Source organism: Lissotriton vulgaris, chromosome 3_1 (genome assembly GCF_964263255.1).
Source record: "Lissotriton vulgaris chromosome 3_1, aLisVul1.2, whole genome shotgun sequence".
Taxonomy (NCBI): domain Eukaryota; kingdom Metazoa; phylum Chordata; class Amphibia; order Caudata; family Salamandridae; genus Lissotriton; species Lissotriton vulgaris.
Window position 1 is genome coordinate 28,177,851 of NC_141689.1, and position 25,082 is coordinate 28,202,932.

At 42.5% G+C, this 25,082-nt stretch overlaps 1 protein-coding gene across 1 annotated transcript in view; it reads left to right on the forward strand.

The window, feature by feature from the left end:
- Positions 1-25,082, forward strand: part of LOC147725854 (extracellular calcium-sensing receptor-like) — a 366,326-nt gene that overhangs the window by 210,499 nt on the left and 130,745 nt on the right. Inside the window, exon 2 of the mRNA XM_086963376.1 lies at positions 13,666-13,957. Within this exon, the coding sequence (XP_086819502.1) occupies positions 13,666-13,957 (292 nt within the window). The remainder of the gene's footprint in view (positions 1-13,665; positions 13,958-25,082) is intronic.

The following is a 25,082-nucleotide window of genomic DNA, read 5'->3' on the forward strand; positions in this document are numbered from 1 at the left end:
ATATACATTTTTTTGAACGTTAATTTCTCAAAATCCGCTGGAGCACATATATTGAGACCCAGCAAAGGCACATTGGGCTAACAGTCCCTACAATTTTGCCAAGTTTCGTGCAAATCCATTCAGCCGTTCGAGCTAAAAGTGAGGCCAAACGCCCTATGGAAAACTCAATGTTAAAAACGCGTTTTGGGACCCCCCTTTTTTCTTGGCCCCCCCTTGACGAAACCCCCCCCAAATTTTCAGGAGCTGCTCAGAAATAAAATGTGCCATTTTCCTGAAAATTTCAGCCGATTCCGTCCACAAACGCCAAAGTTATTAGACATAGAATTTTCAAAAGTCCCATAGAGAAAAAATCCAAACTATATATACCTACTGGCGACCGCCAGTAGGTAATATATATATATATATCAGGAACACTCCAAACTTCACCATACAAGAAAGGCACTGACTCCGTGAAATTACGATTTCCAAATAAGTTTTATTCACTTATTGGCTGCTTGATGCTATTTATATATATATATTACCTACTGGCGGTCGCCCGTAGGTATATATAGTTAGGATTTTTTCTCTATGGGATTTTTGAAAATTCTATGTCTAATAACTTTGGCGTTTGTGGACGGAATTGGCTGAAATTTTCAGGAAAATGGAACATTTTGTTTTTGAGCAGCCCCTGACAATTTGGGGGGGTTTCATCAAGGGGGGGCTGAGAAAAAAGGGGGGTCCCAAAACGCGTTTTTCCCATGTTAATTTCCATAGGGCGGTAGGCCTCACTTTTAGCTCGAACGACTGAATGGATTTGCACGAAACTTGGCAAAATTGTAGGGACTGTTAGCCCGATGTGCCTTTGCTAGGTCTCAATATATGTGCTCCAGTGGATTTCGAGTAATTTAGGTTCAAAAAAAGATATATATCTGGGCGGAGCCTAACCACACATCTGATCTGATTGGCTGTCAGCACTTCATCCAAGAAGTGTTGGCAGCCATCTTGGGACCAATATACATGATAGCACCTCATTAAAAAGCATTGTAGTTAATAGAGGGTTTTAGGACTTTAGTTACATTATAAATCATTTGTTGATGGTACCATACTCGTTTTAGGAATTGTGGTGGGTTCTAAGGTGATTTTACCATGTGAAAAAACCTTCTGCTGTGATATCATGAATATTGTTTGAAAGAAAACTAATATCTCATGATTTTCCCACAGTGGTTTGGAAGGGGATCTATAAGCTAAACTGAAAGCATATTTTCTGTAAATTCACATTATCTTTCTCAGTCATGTGAAAATGAAGTCTGACATTCTCAGTAAAACATGTACATCCAACAAGGACAGAGACTGTCAGTTGATTCCTTTGTGTTCTACTGCAGCCTCCTAGAGTGTTCTAAAGAACAACTAGAGCGCTAACAGTCCTACTTATTACAAAGGTATGGCACACCTGAAGCCATCTTGATTGGAATAAAGTGGTAACTCTTAAAATATTTAATTTAAAAAGAAACAACATGAGGGGGTATATTTTGCCATAGAAATTATGATTAGTGCTGCAGAATGAAAAATCAGGGCACATTTTGAGTGACTTCTCAAATCCTTTTCTATTTCATTAAAACATTCTGACATGCAGTCTCCCAAAATGGCCACCAGAGACAAAAGAGCCCAAATGTAGCCCAAATATCACCCAGATGTAGCCCAAGTATAGCCCAATGACAGAATGTCCCAGAGTGTTCTAAAGAACAACTAGAGCGCTAACAGTCCTACTTATTACAAAGGTATGGCACACCTGAAGCCATCTTGATTGGAATAAAGTGGTAACTCTTAAAACATTTAATTTAAAAAGAAACAACACGAGGGGGTATATTTTGCCATAGAAAGTATGATTAGTGCTGCAGAATGAAAAATTAGCGCACATTTTGAGTGACTACTCAAATCATTTTCTATTTCATTAAAACATTCTGACATGCAGTCTCCCAAAATAGCCACCAGAGACAAAAGAGCCCAAATGTAGCCCAAATATCACCCAGATGTAGCCCAAGTATAGCCCAAAGACAGAATGTCCCAGAGTGTTCTAAAGAACAATTAGAGCGCTAACAGTCCTACTTATTACAAAGGTATAGCACACCTGGAGCCATTGTGATGGGAATAAAGTGGTAACTCTTAAAACATTTAATTTAAAAAGGAACAAAATGAGGGGGTATGTTATGCAATAGAAGGTATTATTAGTGCTGCAGAAAGAAAAAATAGGGCACATTTTGAGTGACTTTTCAAATCCTCTTCTATTTCATTAAAAAATTCTGACATGCAGTCTCCCAAAATGGCCACCAGAGACAAAAGAGCCCAAATCTAGCCCAAATATCACCCAGATGTAGCCCAAGTATAGCCCAATGACAGAATGTCCCAGAGTGTTCTAAAGAACAACTAGAGCGCTAGCAGTCCTACTTATTACAAAGGTATGGCACACCTGAAGCCATCTTGATTGGAATAAAGTGGTAACTCTTAAAACATTTAATTTAAAAAGGAACAAAATGAGGGGGTATATTTTGCCATATGAATTATGATTAGTGCTGCAGAAAGAAAAATTAGGGCACATTTTGAGTGACTTCTCAAACCCTCTTCAATTTCATTAAAAAATTCTGACATACAGTCTCCCAAGATGGCCACCAGAAACAAAAGAGCCTAAATGTAGCCCAAATATCACCCAGATGTACCCCAAGTATAGCCCAATGACAGAATGTCCCAGAGTGTTCTAAAGAACAACTAGAGCGCTAACAGTCTTACTTATGACAAAAGTATGGCACACCAGAAGCCATCTTGATTGGAATGAAGTGGTAAGTCTGAAAACACTCAATTTAAAAAGGAACAACATGAGGGGGTTAATTTTGCCATAGAAAGTATGATTAGTGCTTCAGAAAGAAAAATTAGGGATAATTTTGAGTGACTTCTCAAATCCTCTTCTATTTCATTAAAAAAATTCTGACATGCAGACTGAAACATGCACTTTGAATACCAGCAGCAGACGTCCCTGGTGAGCAGTAGCTTTACTACAGTGATTTAATGTGCAACTAGAGTGCTAACATTCAGAATTTATGGCAAATGTGTGACACATCTGAATGCCTTCTTGATGGAACCAAACTAAACAAGCATTGAAAATGCAATAGATCTCGCCCTCGTTTAAGTTAAAGCCATTCTGTTTGTAATGAGGTGGCTTTTTAGCTTTGCTTTTATTAGTGTTTTTTCAACTTTCATGTAAATAACATGCATCTGTATGCATATAAGTATATGTATGCATGCATTTATGGTTGTATTTATATAGATATACAGATGATATATGTGTATATATGTATGTATATATATATATTCACTGAAAAAACCATAGGCTATAGACCATATATAGTTAGGAATTAGCATTTACAAAACCTTGAAAATTCACTGAAAAAACCATAGGTTATAGACCATATATAGTTAGGAATTAGCATTTACAAAACCTTGAAAATTCACTGAAAAAACCATAGGTTATAGACGATATATAGTTAGGAATTCGCATTTACAAAACCTTATTTTACTCTCACAAAACCATTGAAATTCCATATATAGTTAGTTGCACTAACTATATATCGCGCACCCACAATCCACGGCTGATGATGTCACATATTACATCATTCATGACATGGTCAGTGACATCACTGATGACATCACTGATGACATCTCAAATGACGTTCAGGTATGGGTCACGCACTCCTCAGTTAAGTTTGAGGTAAATAAGTTGCGGTGTGCCTCAGTGGTATCACCCCCTGACACGGAAGGTGTAGAAATCAAATTGGTGGTTGGTGACACCTAGCGTAGGTGTCAACTCCCTGAGCACAACCTATAGGAAACACGTGGTGTTTCTATGTGTTGTAATCCAAGTTGTCAATAAAGTTGAACCAAAATTGTAGTTGCTTGTCTCATATTTAATTCACAATGAATTTCATCAATTTCCATGAAGTACCAAAGTATATATACATCCAAAATCAACGTTTGGTGATAGTATCCCAATGCATTTCGGACACATGGTCCTTCGTCAGGGGAATCCTAAACAAAATAAAATAAAGCAATCTAAGTATAATTCACTCGGTAGCAAGTCTCTTGTCAGTTGAATAAAGTTCTAACGGTTATGCATGTAGGTTAACCAAGGTAAAATATAATGCATGCGGCACGTGTCAAAAACCTATGTTGAATGCAATCAATAACAAAGTGTCACAGTTCTTGTATCATAAGGAAAAACAAACTCTATTTACAGAGTGAACGTGAGTGAAACGAATCACCGTGAGTATTCATTGTGGAGTGACTAGAAAGAAACCTCTATGCCCAAAGAATCCTCTTAAACATATAAAAAGTTCCACGTTGTTACCCGAATAAAAATAAAGTCTCAGACAGTAAGAGTAGCGTTTATATCAATCTCCGTTAGTACGAAGTAGCCCCAATGCTCCAAAGGTGTGCGTATTAACACCGAAGTGACTGAGCGTAAACGCGTGAAAAAAGACTTACTCGAAATTCAAAGTTGGGTCTCGCGTTGAGACAGTGCGTCCTTCGCCATTAGGAATGCAACAAGCTCTCGGAGTGTGCGGAAGTGTATAAGGACATGCAGCGTGCATAGAAAGAGGACTGTGTGTTAGCAGCCATCTTGGAGTGATAAACCAGGCGCCCGGAGGTGCGAGTGAACAGTAAATGAAAAATGAATGAGCAATGTGAATGGGATAAAACGGACAGAACCGGAAAAATGGGAAACGAAAAAGTAAAGAGTAAAAAAGTGTAAAAATAAGAAAGTGTGGCGTAAGGTGAACAACAAAAAAACGAAAAAATAATAAAGATCGTGGAAATAGCACAAGAACAGATAAACATAATGGTGTGCCAACATTATAGTGGAAAATGAGTACATGTCATTACCCAGTACATACAAAGGTGGAAAGATATGCTCAAAGGTAGCATTGGAATTCCATCCGATCATTGAGACCAGAAGGTTTCATTGATTGGAGGAATTGAATCCAATGATTCTCACGCTGTAATAGAAAGTTATTATTGTCTCTGTCGTCTCGCTTGTTTACCACCTCCACTGCAGCAAACCTCAGCTGACTGATGTTGTGTCTGCTGTCCTTGAAATGTGCAGCCAAATTAGATTTCATGTTAACTGTCCTTATATTGCTCTTATGTTCATTGATTCTCTGTTTCAGCTTGCGTGTGGTCTTTCCAGTGTATATTAGTCCACACGGACATTTAACAATATATATAACGTTCTCAGTATCACAGGTAGCGTTCAATTTCAATTTGATATCAGTTCCTTTCATCGGATGTTTCATCACCGGGCCTTTAATCATGTTGTTGCAATTTTGACAGTTAAGACATGGTTGGTTGCCTTTGTATTTGATCACTGTCATAGGTTTGGGTTTCTTTATGATTTCCTTCAGGTTATTGCCTCTTTTATAAGCAAACAGAGGTTGTTCACTGAAAATTCCGTTAAAATCCTGTTCTCCACAAATAATAGGCCAATGTTTCAAAATGGCATTCTTATAGGCCCTTGAGGACGCTGAGTATTTCGATACGACCACCGGTCTTTTTTTGCTGTCCTTCTGTTTGGTGATTAGTGTTTCCTCCCGTGTGATGTTATCACAACGTTCTTTAGCCTGAGCCAAAATGGCTTGTGGATATCCTCTCTTGGAGAAGCGTTCTAACATTTCGGTGGCTTGTTCCTCATATTTGATGGTATCAGAGGTGATACGTTTGACACGTAATAGTTGCGAGAATGGCAAATGATTTTTCAATGGTTTTTGGTGAAAAGAACTGTAATGCAACATGTTGTTTTTGTCAGTTGTCTTTCTATAAAGATCAGTTTCTAAATGATCTTTGGATCTGGTCACTCTAACATCCAAGAAAGTGATTGATTGTTGACTCATTTCAGATGTAAATTGAATGCGGTCATTGATAAGGTTGAGGTCAGTTACTGCTTTGTGTAACGAAACATGATCTCCTCGCCATAAGACGAAGATGTCGTCTATATAGCGCAGGAATGCCATGGCATGCTCGATCCAAGGTGTCTGGTTCAGGATATGGTTGTTCTCAAAGTATATCATGAAAGCATTGGCATAGACTGGTGCCGCACAATTGCCCATGGAAGTCCCGGACAGCTGCGCGTAGAATTGATCATCCCAAGAAAAATAGCTCTGATAAAGGGTAAAGTGTGTCAATTGCATTAGAAAGATTTGTAAATCTTGTGAAAGATCAGAGTGCACCAAGATGTTCTCAATTGCTTCCATGCCCAAGTCATGGGGAATGCTCGTGTACAAAGATTTAACATCTATTGAACACAACCAGATAATCTCATTTTCTCCAAACCTAATCTCATTGAGAATCTGTAAGAAGTGGGTTGTGTCCTTGATGTATGTGCGGGATTGCTGAATTAGAGGCTGAAGATACCTGTCTATGAATTTACCCGTGTTTTCATGGATGCTTCCCCGTGTAGATACAATCGGTCTAAAAGGAGGCCGGATGATGCTCTTATGTACTTTAGGTAGCATGTACATGCTAGGTGTCCTTGGACTGTCTGGTGTCAAGAATCTTTTGGTTTTGGGTTCGATAGTTCCATTCTCTTCTGCCATGGTTAAGATATTCAGCAACACCTCTTTGTAGCTGTTGGTAGGGTTGGCATGAATTAGATTGTAAGTGCTCTTATCCGAAAGGTGTTCTCGGACCTGCTCTTTGTAGAATGTAGTGTCCATGAGGACCAGTGCACCCCCTTTGTCAGCGGTTTGGTATGTGATTTCCACTTTGTTCGCTAAGTTGGTGAGCAGCGAGTATTCTTTTTTGGTTAAGTTCAAGTGTTTCTGTTTCTTGGTAAAGTTGATGTTGTTGATTTCAGTCTTTACTAAGCTTTCAAAAATATCAAAGGATTTGTGGCTTGTTGGGGCCATGTATGTGCTTCTGGCCCGTAGTCCTCTCAACTGGTCTTCCTGTTCTTTATTCTGTGGAGGAGAGATGTTCTCAAAGAAATGCCTTAAACGTAAATTACGCATGAATTTGAATAGGCTGACTTCCAGCTCCAATTCGTTGGTGTGGCTGGTAGGGATAAATGACGTGCCTTTCTGAAGTACCTTGGCTTCTTGTTTTGTGAGGGTGTATGAGGATATGTTGATGATTAGGTCGTCTTCTTCTTTGGTTTGTCCACTCTCTGATTCAATGTTGTACTCCTCAATTTTACCTTGGTTAACCTACATGCATAACCGTTAGAACTTTATTCAACTGACAAGAGACTTGCTACCGAGTGAATTATACTTAGATTGCTTTATTTTATTTTGTTTAGGATTCCCATGACGAAGGACCATGTGTCCGAAATGCATTGGGATACTATCACCAAACGTTGATTTTGGATGTATATATACTTTGGTACTTCATGGAAATTGATGAAATTCATTGTGAATTAAATATGAGACAAGCAACTACAATTTTGGTTCAACTTTATTGACAACTTGGATTACAACACATAGAAACACCACGTGTTTCCTATAGGTTGTGCTCAGGGAGTTGACACCTACGCTAGGTGTCACCAACCACCAATTTGACATCACAAATGACATCACTGATGACATCACTGATGACAACATCCAGTGACTGAATGTTTCTGTAAAGTTAAAATATGTCTTACATATTGAAGAATGAGTGGATGTATAAGTGTCTGGATGAAGGATTTAGTAGGTGCATGACTGACTGTATGAGTGAGTGATTAAATGTGTCTCACTGAGTGCATGGGTTAGTGACTAAACTGTCTTAATGTGTGCATCATTATGTCTGTTGTTCTGTAAACTGTTGCATGTGTTGATAAGTAGCTATATGAGTAACTATATGGGTTATTGATTGGTTGCCCAAGTATTTGTATGGGAGACTGAGTGTGTGTGTGGGTGGCTGGGAGGTGTATGACTCTGTGCATAGATGCGTGAGCAGTTGATTCACTAGATGTATGGTTTCAAAAGTGCATGTGGAAACAGCTATATGGGCAGTTGACTGTGTGCATGAGTGTATTGGTGGGTGAATGGATATCTCAGTGCTACATGTCAAAGTAAGTACATATGTAAAACACAGTACATGTGAGAGTTGACATACATAAATAACTGTGCATAAGAGCCAGTGAATGTGTGAGTGGCTGTATGGATCATTGTGAACTTGTATCAGGGATTGTATAAGAGAGTAAATATGTGTTAGTATATGTTTGAATAAGTAAAGTTTGTATAACTGTATAGTTGAGGAAATTGAGGTGTGATTGATTCTTTGCATGACTGACTAGGTGTGTGAGTAACTCCATGGATGAGTGACAGTCTGTGAGTGTCTGTTTACACTGATTGTATCTAAGGTTATATTAGAGTCTGAAGAGGTTCATCGTATTATCACATGAATGATATCATCAGTGATGTGATCAGTATTGTCAAATGAGATGTCATCAGTTGTGTCATCAGTGATGTCATTTGAGATGTCATCAGTGATGTCATTTGAGATGTCATCAGTGATGTCATCAGTGATGTCACTGACCATGTCATGAATGATGTAATATGTGACATCATCAGCAGTGGATTGCGGGTGCGCGATATATAGTTAGTGAAACTAACTATATATGGAATTTCAATGGTTTTGTGTGAGTAAAATAAGGTTTTGTAAATGCGAATTCCTAACTATATATGGTCTATAACCTATGGTTTTTTCAGTGAATATATATATATATTCACTGAAAAAACCATAGGTCTCACACCAGATATAGTTAGCTGGAAGTTTTACTCGCATAAAACCATTGAACCATTGAAATTCCCACGTTATAGTTAGTTGGACTTACTATAACTTGCGCGTGCAATGCACTGCTGATGACGTCACATATTACATCACTCATGACATGGTCAGTGACATCACTCATGACATCACTGATGACACCTTCCAGTGAATGTGTGTCTTTCTGAAAAATAAATAATAGTGAGTAATATTTAAATATTTAAATATTTGTTTTAGTGTTTCACTTTGTATATAAGTGGCTGCATGGATTGGTGAGTAGCTACATGTGTATGTATATGGGTTATTAGATTTTTTTTTAATATCAGTATGAGTGTCTATATGGTTTGGTGGGGGTATTACTTAGCACATAGATGCATGAGTGACTGGTTCTGTGTTTGTATGTGTTTTGAAGACAGCATATGTGCAGGACTGTATGGGTGGATTAGTGTGTATATGTTAGTGAGTGAATGACTGTCTCACTAGTGTCTTTATCAATAGCTATATATGTTTTAATCTAGTATATGTGAATATTGACGTATATAAGTGAGTACATGTGAGAGTGAGGGATTGTAAGAGTTCCTGTTTAAATTAGTATTTGTTTCTATAAGTGATTGTTTAAGAGAGTAAGTATGTGTAAGTTTCCTTAGAAGTAAGATGGTAGTGTGTGTATAGCTGTATATGCAAATAAATAGATGTTCAATAGTTTATTTGTATGTGTGAGTTTGTGTGTGAGTAACTTTTGGGTGACTGTCGGTGTGTAACAGGATGTATAGGTGTATCACTACATATCATGAGTGAGTATATGTATGAGTGACTATATAGAACTGTTGGTGAATGAGTGGATGTGTATATAGATGCTGGAATTATTGATTTGGTTGTTGTAACTGGTATGGGTATCTACATTGTTTTGAAAATTTTAGTTTCTATTTTTCAATATTTGTTTCAAGGGTTACATTACAGTGAAAGGAGGTCTGTCACTCTGTCAAAAGGATGGTGTCATCAGTGATGTCATGAGTGATGTCACTGACCATGTCATGAGTGATGTAATATGTGATGTCATCAGCAGTGCATTGCACGCGCAAGTTATAGTGCAACTAACTATAACGAGGGAATTTCAATGGTTTTATGCGAATAAAACTTTGAGCTAACTGTAACTGGTGTGAAACCTATGGTTTTTTCAGTGAATTTAATAGGTTTTTTTAATGCTAATTCCTAACTATAACTGGTGTGAAACCTATGGTTTTTTCAGTGAATTTCAATGGTTTTTTAATAGCAAATCTTTATAGGTATAGAAAGTAAACAATTTTAAAACAAATTTTATATTGTATAATTATGTTAAATTTTTTTTCTTTTTTGACCCTGGGCACTCCCGGGGCAAGCACCGGTGAGCGTCCCGGTAGCGCTATTCCCGCGAACGAAAACAACATTGTGACGTGTCGCGTAGATGCGTGATGCGTCATATGATGCACAGCGTAAGCGCACCCGGAAGCACGCGAGCGCAAACGATCGCGCAACGTCCTGGCACGCTTACGCTACGCACCCCCTGGCGCGCCCCGGAGCACGACTGCGGGCGCGCCCCGGGGCGCGTAGCTGAAGCGCGTCGGGTCATGTGAATGTTAAAGAATCTGTCAATTTTCACTACTGAAACCCACTGATTTGCACTAAAATCGTTTTTCAATTATCATTTTAGGAACAGAACACAGGTCCTATGTACAAGCATTCATTTTCACTACTGAAAGCCATTAATTTGCCCTAAAATCGTTTTTTAATAATATTTTATGAACCGAGCACAGATCCTATTTACAAGCATTCATTTTCACTACTAAAACCCGTCTCCTTTGTAGATATCTTGCATGTTGTTACAGAAGTTATTGTGGTATATGGAATTCATACCATAGTCTGTCAGGAAAGCATAAACAACATGGAGGCAGGAGATGATAAATAGATGTTAAATACACATTGGAGATAATATAGTGGGAGATAGGAAGTAACTATGAGCAAAATTACTATGTAACATAAAAAGTTGCACAGTATATTTTAAGTCTCTGGTGGCCATCTTTGGGCTACATTGGGCTACCTTGGACTACATTGGGCTACATTTGGGCTCTAACATATATATAGCCCAATGTAGCCCAATATATATTTTTTCAAAGTTAATTTTTGTAAAAACCACTGGAGCATATATCTTGACACATAGCAAAGGCACATCGGGGTACCAGTCCCTACAATTTTGCCAAGTTTGGTGGAAATCCATTCAGCCGTTTGGGCTAAAAGTGAGTTTGACCGCCCTATGGAAATTAACATGGGGAAAACACGTTTTGGGACCCCCCTTTTATCTCGACCCCCACTTCATGAATCCCCGCCAAACTTACAGGGAAGGACCGGAGCTCGACGAGGCTAATTTGAGGACATTTTCAAGCAGATTCGTCAACCGACGCCAAAGTTATTCACAATAGAATTTTGAGATTTTGCATTGAAAAAAATCCTAACTATAACTACCTACTGGCGACCGCCAGTAGGTAATATATATATATATATATATATATATATATATATATATATATATATATATATATATATATATATACATATATATATATATATATATATATATATATATATATATATATAGTTAGCACATTTAAATAATTTTATTTATTTTAACATTATTTCCTATCTGGTTTTATTTTAAGTTCCTAACTCCATGATTTTCTAAGGGAAGGTGTTGCTGTATCAGTGGATGGCCAGTGGTTGGCCACATGTGTCACTAGACGCACTCCAGTTCTCCACTTGAGTAATTTGCTTATGGTCTGGGTCCCCTGTTGGCTGTAGTAACCTTAGAAGTGCAGTTTTTGAAAATTAATGTGTTTAATATTTGTGAGGGAGTGCATGTCCCTGACCGAACTCTCTTATCCCTCTCTAAACTCCTCCTTCTATATCTTCATTTTACTATTAAGTATTACATGAGTCCTGTCATTCTCCCTGAGCCTTCCTATAGTAACTATTAATTAGTAAACATACATGTGTGAGGATCTCTCCTTAGAAAAGAAAAGAGAGGTGGAAATGTACCCTCCTGTTTGTGGATTGCATTTTATATTATGACTAATGTACTACACAATGCAGTTTGTGAATAAGCCCCACAGTCTTACTATGCTGAGACAAAAACACTATTCAAAATGCAGATACATAAAAATTAAAACTGCAAACATACTTTCATCTATTTAATGTATACTGCAAAGTAAATATAAATGCAACATACAAACGTAAACAACAGTTATATACCTACAAGGCTTTTTAGATCCTAAAATTAATAGGCAGCAGCAAAAAGAACACAAATCAAATGACAATTTGGATTGGTTTATTCCTACATCCATTGGGTTGGTTATTTGAAACACAGGGTATATATATTATGCAAACTAGATTCTCTCACAAGCCATCTTCCAGTGGTTATACATTCCAGAAGCTGCAGTTAACTCACACAGCCGATATAAAGATACATTTGTACATTCCACTCAGTCATACTCAGCGAGGGACAGGATAGAAAGAAGAGGTCAGCTGAGGAATAAAAGGGAGTAACTCACAGATTTAAGAAATTTGCCACCCAGAATTACCCATCAATATATTGCCTCTCCAGTACAGTACCAGAGCCTACAAAGGGGATATAGACACATCTCGCATTGGAGGTCAGCTCTTCTTAGTTCTTGTAGTGCTTGACACAATAAGAACTCTGTTCACACCACAATCAAGCAAGATTGATGTCTTATGACTGACTGCAGCTCAAAGATGCCATCCTAGAACATTTCATGTCAGCCTCAAAGTCACTAAATGTGGCCTTGACAGCCAGTTCCCTCGGCAGATGCAGAATTTAGACTGCTCATTTTGCCTTCCTGAAGTGAGGAATGTGTTGCCTCCTACAGAGCTTTGTCCAACCTCATTTGCTACTGTTCAGAAACAGAAAACAGACAGCAGTGCCAATCTACTTGTCGGACCACTGCTCACTAGCAAGCTGTAGTTCACTGACTCCTCATGGCTGGAGGTGAAACCAGAACTGAGAAATCTACAAACGGTATGGCTTGGCATGCCTTCATTTACATATTTAGGGGTGCTTCCCGAACTTTTCATCTTTTGGCCCACCTGCAGACCTTACTGCCTGTCAGGTGATAACTTGCACTGCAGTTTACCTCAGGCACACACACAGCCAGCAATTTGGCTACTTAATTCTAGTTTTTTTTATGAGGTGAGGAAGGTGTGCAGGTCTCCCTTTGTAGAATAGCAAGCTGTGGTTGTCCATGATCAGTCAGTCAGTTTGTGCCTGCAGCCTATGTCTTCAATGGGGAGAATATTAAGTTAAACCTCCTCTTTCTAGCTCCCCTCACATCATGACAGCTAGAGAGTTGTACAAAAAACATGTTACAAACACTTTCACATTATCACTTCTAGGACATACATCACATATAGAGTCTAGACACTGGTGACTTCAGCTATCAGGAAGACAAAGTTTGTCAAAACTATTTACACTATTCTAACCCAACAGAACAACATGGCTTTTCTTTGAAAATTGGATAGTAGGAGACACCCATGGAGAATGATACTTTCACATAGTATATTATCAATTCTCATAGCACCTGAAGTATCACATTTGTGTATATTTAGGCTACATTCAATTACCATTATCTATTTTTCTGTGCACTTTTTAATGTGGATTCTTGGTTTTCAGTAGGTACTCATTTCTCACAACACATTCTGGGGAGATACCATATTTTAGATCATTTGTGAGCCCTCCACTCTTACGGCACTTTTAACATTGGTGTGAACTGGTAGTATTAATGTAATTAGTCTAACTGCTAAAATATGAACTTCATGATTCATGGGTTAAATTTGCTGTTTATCTTTCAGACCATCCTTCCGCCATCTTCGACACCTGCTTTCCTTAATCTATGCCATAGAAGAGATCAACAGCAACCCTAATCTCTTAGCAAACTTTACTCTGGGTTATCAGATTTATGATTCTTGCACTAGTGTGATGAAAGCTCTTCAAGCCACATTTAACATATTGTCAATGAGGGAGTATCCAGTCCCAAACTACAGTTGTCAGAGTGATGGCAAACTGGTTGGCTTTATTGGAGACCTATCATCTACAACATCCTTCTCAATTGCCCAGCTCGTAAGAATCTACAGGTATCCTCAGGTAGGAAACATGTACTTGTTGAGTGAACATCCCAAAGATTTGTGTGTTTGGGCAACTCTTTTATGACATCCTTGAAAATGAAGGTCGAGTTTAATGTAAACATGTGAAATAAGGAAAATAAACAGAGCAAAGGTACAAAATGTTGAGGAAATAAGTTGGCTAAAATTGAACTGAGGTTGTTTGTGCTGTTGTCTGGCAGTTAGGTAGACTGTTCCTAATTGAATAGGAATGAGTTTGATTTGAATTGCATTGTCAGTGATAAACAATGATCCCACCCTGCTCAGTCACTCTTGGCCTCCTTTCCTATGTCCATATTGCTCTCTCCCCCATCGTTCACCACACACTGGATTGTTGTAAATTGGAGCCTCACTAGGATGGTGGTCGGTCTTATGTCCGACCACTATCTATTCAGAAACGGTGCCTGCCACATGGTGTAGAGCTATGTAGACCCAGGGCCCTTGCCGGAGGCCCATGGAGGTAGGGGGGCCTGCTACAGGCTCCCAATGTCTCTTTCCACCTGCCTTTTTGTAGCTGGTTTACCAACATGAAAGGGCCGGCTGAAAGGAAAATTGTAATACCTACAATGGTGCCTTGCAGGCACCACCACCATTGTAGGTATTACTTCACCTCCATCAGATCCGTGGTGGTGGGTCTCTCCGACAGCTACCCATCCTGTCATCCTGACGTAAGTCTGACCGCCATCCATTCGTAAACGGGATCGCCCACTGCAAGTCGGTGGTCTCACAATCCAAATTAGGATGCTACTGCCACCACGACAGTCGCAATGTCTATATTTTATATTACACATATCCCTGCACTACGTGGCAGGCACCATGTGGTACCTGCCACAGGGTGCAGGGATATGTAGGGGGGCACTATGGGTGCCACCTGGGACCATGTCGGAGGCCCAGGGGAGAAGGCTGGCCCCCAATGGGCCCCCAATATCCCTTTCCGCCTCCCTTTTCATGCCGGGTTTACTGCCATGACAGGCCAGCGGAAAGGAACATTGTAATACCTACAGTGGTGCCTGGCAGGCACTGCCACCATTATGGGTATTACTTCATCTCCGATGGACCAACCAGGCTCCTTGTAGGCCTTACTTCACCATGGTGGTGGGTCTCTCCGACTGCCACCCATCCACCTGCCATCCAGATTTGGCAGACAGAAAATAGTATCACGATGGAGGTGGGACCAACACCGATCAGCTGTCTGTAATTGTAATCAGGCTCTTGGTCTCGCTCTCCCCTGCCTTTCTTTCCATAACCCCACCTCATAGACTACTGCGGGCACTGTTGCCATTGCCATCACTCATTCTTATAGAACTGCACCGAGATTGTCAAAGTCATCTTGGATTTTTTTTTTAAGATGGTCATTAAGTTGCTTGTGGACACAACATGACTGCCGTGTTAGAACAGTATAGCAATAAGTATAGAAAATGCATGTTTTAGCATTCTAAAATGGACTCCCCATTTCGTTTATTTAACTTTTATCTTGGAAAGTTACACTGTATATTTTATAGGAGCACTGTTACAAGGTGACTGCCAGGTTACACCAAGATACAATGTCTTGGCTATGTTGGAAGAATACAAGTTATCACCCCAAGGTATGCACCTGTAGTTATTTTTCCAATTTCTGTTGGACAACACTCTAACCATATGCAAAAACAACTAGCAATATCAGCCATTCCCAAAGCAAGATTGATTGGCTTTGCCAATGAAACTTATGAAGGTGTATCTTTCTAGGGTGAATGGGATAGATTCTGGTATGGAATAGAATGCAGCACTATTGTGCTGAGGTATTGACAACAGCAGTAACGAGTTTAGACAAGTCTAGACTAGTTTATTATACAGTTAATTAAAACCATAACATAATGACATCCAGCTGATACTTAATTAAAACAGAAACTAACATTTTAAAACACATTATAAAAGCAAACAATGCAAGAAAAGTGTGAATTCCAAAGCAGCATTTCTAGTTAATGGCAAGTATGTCAAGATAAGCAATTTGACTTCATAAAGAAAGTCTGGCGTGCAAAAGGCAATAGCAGGATATCCCAAAATTTCTTCAGATGTCGATACCTGACCATTTGTGCAGTGGCAGTATAAGAAAGAATTCTGGATTACTTCAGCAACTCTCAAAATCTCTAAAAGTGCAATATTAGGCTCTATAAGGAGATCAAGTTTAACCACCCTGAGCTGGGTTGTGTGCAGTATGGGTAGAATAATATTAATAAACTTCCCAGCCCTTTTTAGAACATGAACGGAATTGCTGCTGAAGCACAAATCAGATGCTTCCCTTCAGTGTCTGAGAAACTTATCCAGATAAACTGGTAGCAGAAGGCAGCGGCAGTCGTTAGCAAGGTAGGGACACCATCACAGCAGAAGCACCGCAGACTAATGCCAATAATTACAAAGCCTACACATTAGCCACCCATTCCTCCGAGCCCAAGTTATAGTCATAAATTGGAAGGGCTAACAGCCTCATGTAAGTAATTTTATTGTGAGTATGTGATTGAGGGAACATTTGAAGTATGGTTGGGGGTTCCCCTTGATGTACAAGGCATTCAGGGTTTTTTGGAATAGTTTTTTCCACGTTAAAGGGGAATGGTTGGATTACACCGGTTTGTGACTTCAATCTTCAGTAAGCGGTGGCCAAGTGCAGCTGTGTGTGCCAAGAGGAAAGTATGTCTGTGAAAATAGAGTGTAGCTGTAGTTGTTTCATTAAATTGCCTAAGCAGTGAAGATCTGCACTCCCCGGTCCAACTGATGTAAATATATAATTTACCGTCGTAATTTCTATGCAGGTAAGTACTTAATCAATAATAACTCAATCAGAAAGAAAGAAAACAGAGTCCGTGGTGTTAGAGTTCTTAGGGGTTTTATTCCTTAAAAAGGAATGGTCTAGACCAGGATATCATATTCTTCCCACCACAGGGGTGGAGGAAGAAGGGATAGAGAGAGCACGCGCTACATTTTATTGACAGTACATAGCTTATATACTTAATTCATGACATGGAAAACAGTACAGTAGGCGTAACAGCTGAGAGAAGACAAGATAACAGTAGCCACGTGTTACTAGTACGTAATCAGAAGGCGTGGACTAGGCGTGTGCTGGAAACGTCACAGATAGGTGTCACAAAAGGGGTGGCACTAAACAGAAATGTTGCAATGTCAGCAGAAATCGGAAGCTTGGATGCGCGCGCAGCTGCATGACGTGTGATGGACGTGAAACTGGAGGGTGCAGGGGGCTTGACATTTGCACTGACGGAAAGAGACAGAAGTCTGGCATGTCAGATCAACTTGTGCTTCTATCATATCTGATATCTGGTGTTTAGGAACTGAGCTATCTGGGCAGAAAGGTCTCTAGGGCAGAAGCTATTCTATACTGACTGTGAGTGCGTGTATAAGCGCCTGAGTGTCTGTATGAGAAGCGTGGGGCATGGGCCTTCCATGGGAGCATGGCAACAGAAACTATGAATTACTTGCACGGAGACAGGTCGGCCCTTTGGCCCTGTAGCTGAGGGGTATGTTTACTGAAGCTAGCAGGCAGGAATGTATTTTCGAGGAGCGGAACAGATAACTCGAAGGTTATAGTCAATCTTGGCAGGCAGCAGGCTGAGCTGAACGCGCTGGGCCGCGCTAGAAGTAAGGCAGAGTTCACGGGTACGGGGGCAGCCTGGGCAGCCTGGCCTGAGGCTCCCAGAGTCAGAAGGGAGAAAAAGGCTCGATGGCAGATATTCTGGGCCTACTTTGCCAGAGCTGAAAAACATGTAGAGTACACTACAGAAAGACGTTGGCATAGTATACTTAGGAACGGGCTATCCAACCCATTCAGGGTGGGTCTGAAAGAGGACATGTTGACGTTGGACGCAAATGTATTTGCGTCTTCATAGCTGGTACAGGAGGGAAGTTACATGCACTTTAACTCGTACATGGGGACGGTGGGGTACACGCTAGGGAACACAACTTGACCAGAATTTATATTTCCTCACAACTCAAGCCTCAACCTGGCCCTCCTTGCGTGCTGGGGAGCAAAAAATACTTTCTTATAAGCTGCTATTTTATAATTCACAAGGAATTCATCCAGTAAGGAGTTTTAAAGCGGGATTTCCATTGGGCTAAATAACATAGTTACCCCATCTGTTCACCTTCTTTCCAGGACTTTGTCTACCTCTAGTGAACTCAGCCAGCTCAATCACTGGAAAACACAATGAAATGTCATGGAGCCCTTATCCAGTACTTGATCAATTAAGCTGCATGTTATGGTCCTGAAGATCAAAGGGTAATTTCCAAAGGTTCTGTCTATTCCATGAATAGTTCTCAATTATGTTTGTTGAGGCTTCCCTAAGACATTCTCATAAAATACAAATGGCCCATTTTGTTAGTCCAAATGGTGTCTGTGATTAATTTCTGCAAGAAGAACTCATGCATGTTCTTCAGAATCAGACGACGTGGACAAGGACATCCTCTGCTAGGATGCACAGCAAAATACAGAGTCATCTAGAGGTGCACGGGAGAAGTAGACCGCTGCACACTTCTTTTACACAGTGCTGCCACTTAAACCAATCAATCAATCAGGAGTTTGTTAAAGCGCGACTACTCATCCGTAAGGGTCTCAAGGTGCTAGGGGTGGGGGGATGCAGGTTCCTTTCCATCAAGGAGGGGGTCTGTCGAAGAGCCAGGTTTTGAGGTTTCTTGCGAAGATGGGGAGCGATGTTGTCTGTCTGAGGTGGGGCGGAAGGGAGTTCCATGCTTTGGCCGCAAGGAAGGAGAAGGAGCGGCCTCCCGATCTGGTCTTTCTGGTGTGGGGGACCACGGCGTAGGAGAGCTGGGCTGATCGTAGGGTCCTATGGGGTGCGTGGAATTTGAGTTGGCTGTTCAGGTATGCTGGTCCGTTGCCATGGAGGGCCTTGTGTGCGTGGGTGAGCATCTTAAAGGTGATTCTTGCCTCGACGGGGAGCCAGTGGAGTGTGCGCAGGTGCTGGGAGATGTGGCAGTGTTTTGGCAGGTTGAGGACCAGTCTTGCGGCGGCGTTCTGGATGTTCTGTAGCTTGCGTATGAGGTTTTTGTTTATTCCGGCGTAGAGTGCGTTGCCGTAGTCGAGTCTGCTTGTGACTAGGGCGGGAGTGAAAGTCTTTCGGTGTTCGAGGGGGATCCATTTGAAGGTTTTACGAGGAGGCGGAGTGTGTGGAAGCAGGAAGATGAGACAAAGTTGATCTGGCGGTCCATTTTGAGCTTGGAGTCCAGGATGATTCCCAGGTTGCGTGCGTGGTCTGTGGGGGTTGGCGGGTTTCCGAGGGCGGTGGGCCACCAGGTGTCGCTCCGGGCGTCGGGGTTTGGGCCCATGATGAGTACTTCTGTTTTGTTGGTGTTTAGTTGTAGGCAGCTGTTTTTCATCCATTTGGCGGCGGCTTCCATGCCTTCTCAAAAGTTGCGTCTGGCGGTGTTGGGCTCGTTGGATAGGGAGAGGATGAGCTGGGTGTTGTCTGCGTATGACACGATGTTGAGTCCGTAGCTTCTGACGATGGGGGCAAGTGGAGCCATGTAGACGTTGAAGAGCGTCGGACTGAGGGAGAAGCCCTGTGGGACTCCGCAGGTGGTAGGTGTAGGGTCTGAGTGGAAAGGGGGGAGTCTGACCCGCTGCATCCTGCCGGAGAGGAAGGAGCAGATCCAGTCGAGGGCCTTGTCCTGGATTCCTGTGTCGTAGAGTCTGCGTATTAGGGTGCGGTGGGAGACTGTGTTGAACGCCGCTGATAGGTCGAGGAGGATGAGGGCTACTGTTTCTCCTTTGTCCAGTAGGGTGCGGATGTCGTTTGTTGCGGCGAGGAGGGCGGTTTCCTTTTTCTGAAGCCGGATTGGGAGGAGTCGAGGATGTTGTGTTCTTTAATGAATGTGGCGAGTTGGCTGTTGATGGCTTTCTCGATTACTTTCGCTAGGAACGGGAGCAGGGAGATGGGTCTGTAGTTTTTGAGGTCGGTGGGGTCCGCTGAGGGTTCCTTTAGGAGGGGGTTGACTTCGGCGTGTTTCCAGTCGTCGGGGAATGAGGCGGTCGCCAGGGAGCGGTTGATCGTGTTGCGGAGCATGGGTACAATGGTGTCGGCGGCTCTGTAGAAGATGTGGTGGGGGAAGGGATCCGTGGGGGCACCTGAGTGGATTGACTTCATTGTCTTCAGTGTGTCTTCGGTGGTGAGGGCTGTCCAGTCATTAATCGCTGGTTTCCGGGTGTCGGGGTGGTTGGTGAGGGTTCAGTGTGTTGGTTGTCTTCGTCAAAGTTGTCGTAGATGCTTTTGATTTAGTAGTGGAAAAAGGTGCTGAGTTTGTCGCAGAGGTCTTGTGAGGGAGGGATGTCGGTAGACTCGCTGGTGGGTTGGGCGAACTCCTTGATGATGCTGAAGAGTTCCTTGCTGTTGTGTGCGTGGGTGGAGATTTTGTTTTCAATCGCTGTTTTTCTCGTTTCTCTGATGAGTTGATGGTGGGCGTTGGTGGCGGCTCTGAAGTTGTTGTGGCTTCTGTGAATTTGGTGTTTCTCCAGGCCTTTTCGAGGCGGCCGCATGTGCGCCTGGACTTTCGAAGTTCGATGGTAAACCATCTGGCTTTTTTGGCACAGGTATTGTTGTTTTTTTTGAGGGGGCTATGGTGTTGGTGCTGTCCGAGATCCATTTATGCAGGGTTTGGACTGCGGTGTTGGGGTCGTCGTTTTCCGCGATGGTTGGAGTGGAGTTGTTGAGTGAGGTGGTTAGCTGGTCGTCGGTGATTTTGGTCCAGTTTTTTTGTGGAAGCAGGTGCTGGTGTCTGTGGATGGTGGTGGGTGTTCTGAAGGTTAAGTGGACGCAACGATGGTCGGTCCATGGGAGTTCGGTGGTGTGGCTGAAGGTGATGGAGTTTACTGTAGTGAAGAGGGGGTTGAGGGTGTGTCCTGCGTGGGCTCGTTTACGATCTGGCGGAGTCCAATGTTGTGGAGGTTGTCCAGGAGGCATGTGGTGTTGGGGTCCAGTTGATTGTTGAGGTGGAAGTTGAGGTCTCCCAGCAGGGTGTAGTTGGCGGATGCGATGGCCTGCGAGGAGATAATGTCCGTGATGGAGTTGGCCAGGAGGTCGGTAGATGAGGGTTCCTCGGAGGGCGGCGGTGGGGCTTGCCAGTATTTTGAAGTGAAGGTGTTCCATTAGTTCTGTGGACTCGTCGGGGAGTGTGCTCAGGTTAAACAAGAAGATGACTTTGACTAGTGCAGAGCTACCAATGAGCTCAGAATTCCCGACTTAACTCCTGAGAAGCAATTTGAAAAATGAGATCACAATTGGTCAGATTGAGGAAGGTATCCTTTTCATTAAGGATTTCAATTCCTCCAAGTTTTCAGAGTTACCAGCTGGAGGGTGATTGTCTTCCGTTAAAATTGAGTCTTTCGGAATCTTCAGATCATTGGTTAAGGGTTTACCAGCCTTTTTTTGTTAGCTTTAATATTTGACACTAGACTTAAGTAAATACGCAGTTGCATCTTCGGTAGAAATTTTATTAAAATGGCCTTTTAAATTAAATAAGTTATTGAGGTGGAATTTGAAATTAAAAGTATACTATAAATGTTCATAATGTATGATTTTATGTTTGCTCTCAAATAGGGTGTTTAAGTAGGTTGACGCATCAAACAGCAGTGATATACATAGAAGGAGTGATGTTCGTTTAACTGTGATGTACACTATTAGTTGATAAAGATTGTAACGCTGAATATTCTGACGCCATCTTGGAACAGAAAAATACACAACCGTAGTATAGAGATAAGGTAAACACAGAGTCCGTTTTTTATGTTGGTGACTTTGAGGTTTTGAAAAAAGGAAGGACGGACATGTTTTTCACTTTGGACGCGTTTTACGTTACCTGAGAACTCGGATGACTGAACCGATGGCTTGCACGCCGAGGGTAGCGGTTTTTTGAATTGTAGAGGCAGAGAGAAGGTAAAATGTTCGTCATACTGGATATTTTAGAGCAGTACAAATTGGCTACAAATGAGTGATAAACACCATAATTTATCTTGTGATATTGACAGAGCAAGGAAGTATCACAGCGTACATTGAAGCAGACGGACAAGGATTGTAGTGAAAGGTTTCAACTGGAGAAAAAAGTATGTGTGGTGATTGGTTTACGTTTTCAGTACACGGATCACAGTATGATGCAGGCATTTTAAAGATTGTGGTTTGTTATGTTTCTGGTTTTCTTACAGCTATCCAATCATTCGGTTGACACGAGTTATTCATTTATGCTAGAGGTATACATGCATGATTAAGCACGGAGTTGGCACAGGGTGTCTGTTTGAATTTAAGCACATATTTGGCATTAAGTGTTCACTGGGACCCAGGGGGACCTTGGCCCAAGCCGGTGTCCCCATGGGAGGATTCGCGCGATGGGAACGGTCCACCCGACGCGATTGGTCAAGGGAGGGATAAGGGGCGGGACTAGTGTGTTTGCATATAGGGAGGGGAGGAGGGCAGGAATGTCTTCACTAGAGTTGGTTTTTGGAGGTGGCGTCGGCGTGTTTGTAGAGTGCGTCACAGAAACTGCGTGGAGGAGGCCTTTCTACAGGACGTCAGGAGGAGGCGAACACCATGGAGGGCGACAACGTCGTTAAGGACGCGGTGCGAGTCATCTTGAAGGCGGGCACGGTGACCTTCTGAGGCCAGGAGGAGCTTCACAAATGGAAACAGGCTTGAAACGCCCGCAACATTCGGCGGCTGTTGGGGTGAGTCATGCGGTGGCTGCGTGCATGCCAGCCTTGTCCCGCTTACCCCTGCAGATTAATCCTGATACTGGCAAGCCGGTTTTGATGCATAGGGGGAACCCAGCAGGGAGGAGCACTCGCGCGAGGAGAGCGAGGCCTCGAGCTGCATCACTGCCAGCAGCTATGCAGGGTCCTGTTGGGGGTTTACTTGCACAGCGCGCTAGGAGGGCTGCTCACAGGGCCAATAAGAGAGTCTCTGGGGGCTCCAGCAGTGTGCCGGCTCCTGTGCTTCTAGCAATTGATAACCAGCTGGGGAATGCACAATTTGGAGCTGCAGCACAAGAGTTAAAAAGGCATAATGGAGTGCTGAAGGTAAACAATGGCTCACAGACTGGAGTGAAATTAATGAGTACTGCCTTTCAGATTAACATAATCCCCCCTGTTCTGGAGGACAGACGCTGTATTGCTTTGGTTGATTATCCTGAGGACAGTGAAGGGGATGAAGAGGGACAATGGGGGGAAGCAGACAATTTAGCACATCCCGTTGCTGAAGAGTGCCAGGAGGCTGAAGGGGGGGTTTCAGGGGGTATGGTAGGTTTTGACTATGCACAGATGCCAATGCCTAGAGGCCCTCCAGGGTCCAAAGCTGCGTTGGGATATAAACATATGATTTATAATGCAGAAATGGTGGTTCCGGATACTTTTGCTGAAGGTGCAGACTATGTGGGTCAGGAGCTAGACTTGTGGCCTTTGGGGGACCAGGCTCAAGAATGAAGGTGGTCCTCGTGCAGACATGGTTTCCATATTTCCAGACTCCCGCCCCCCACCTTGTCACCCTCAGGTGGGTTTTGACTCTGACTTTGGGCCACAGAATGGCCAATGGCCAAATGTAGCGGAGGCTGAGACTTTGGGTTCTTCAGGGGAACATGCAGTTGGTAAGTTGGCAGCGACTTCATGCAAGAGCGGTAAGAAGTTAATAGCGGACCCGATCTATGGGTTGGGTTCTAGTGTTTCATATGTCCCATATGCGAAGCAAAGTGTGGCTTTTGGGGAGTTTGATTCTTCTCCTTGCAGATCCAGAGTGGATTTTGAGACAGTGGCCGTGCTCTCTCAGCGGAGGCCTGTGACCTCTTGGAGAGACTATGATGATGGAGTTGGTGACGGTCAGATGCCGAGCACCAGCGCTCTTCATATTTCTGGCTTTGAGACTCAGGATGATACAGGCTGTGACAAGGATAATGATTATGATGAGAATATGATGGGAAATAGGTGAAACACGGCGACTCCTCTGGTTTACACTAAGGAGTTGGATGGGGGGATCGGGGTGCATTTATCTCTTCTAGTATTTTGCAGAGGTCAGGAGCGGATTTCTCGACGGACAAAGATCGACGTCAGAACAATAGAGAGGATCCTCAGGAGTTTCAGAAACGCGCTAAGCAGCTAACGGCAGGTAAGCCTAAATGGTGGGCTGCTTGGACCAGACCTTTAGCGGGTGGCAACTCTGCTTTTTCAGGTGCAGATGATGTGGTTATTTCTAAGCCCAAAACAGTTTTGGATTCTGTTTCTAATGTGTTACCAAAATCACAACCTGTGTCACACGTTCAGGTTTTAAGTGCGGGCGGCTCTTCGGCTGTTCCAAATGATTTGAGTGGTCAAGTTTCAAGTGCTAGTGGCGCACGTACAAAACTTCCTCATATGGGATTGGCTGTGCCACTTGGTATACATTTATCGGACAAAACTAAACAAAAAATTTGGAATCATGAATTTGTCGATGTTTTCCGTTTGCTGCATAGGGATATTCAATCCAGGGAAGATTCCAAGGAAGAAGAATGGGAACTGTCACGTCGCCCCAGAGTTCCTAAGTCCATTGAGAATTGGACGCCTGCCTTTCTCATTTACGCAAGCGTGTATTGTGAGAGGTATCCAGATAGGGCATTGGCCATGTTTAAATATATGGACATTATTCGTAGGGCACACTTACAGGTGGGGGGTTTTGCCTGGCTCAATTACGATGAAGAATTTCGGGCCAGAATTAGTATTTTTCATGACAAGCCTTGGGGGGAAGTGGATTCTGAACTCTGGTTACAATGGATGTCTACTAATCAGACACAAGCCACACTACATACCGCTAGCGGTTTGCCTATAACGTATCGGCCCTTTCTGCAGCGTACCGCCCACATTGGGGCGGGAGCTTTGGGAAGAGCGCAATTGCCTGCAGCAGGTGCATGTTGGAATTTCAACCGAGGTGCCTGCATCAGGCAATTTTGTAAGTTCAAACATTAATGCTCTCAATGTGGAGGGCGGCATCCAATTACCCAGTGTTTTCCCAACCAAAATGTCGCTGACGCTGGGAGGGGACAGAGAGGTAGAGGGTTTGTTCAAGCTGTTGTTCCAAAAGGCTCATACCCCGGTTGACTTA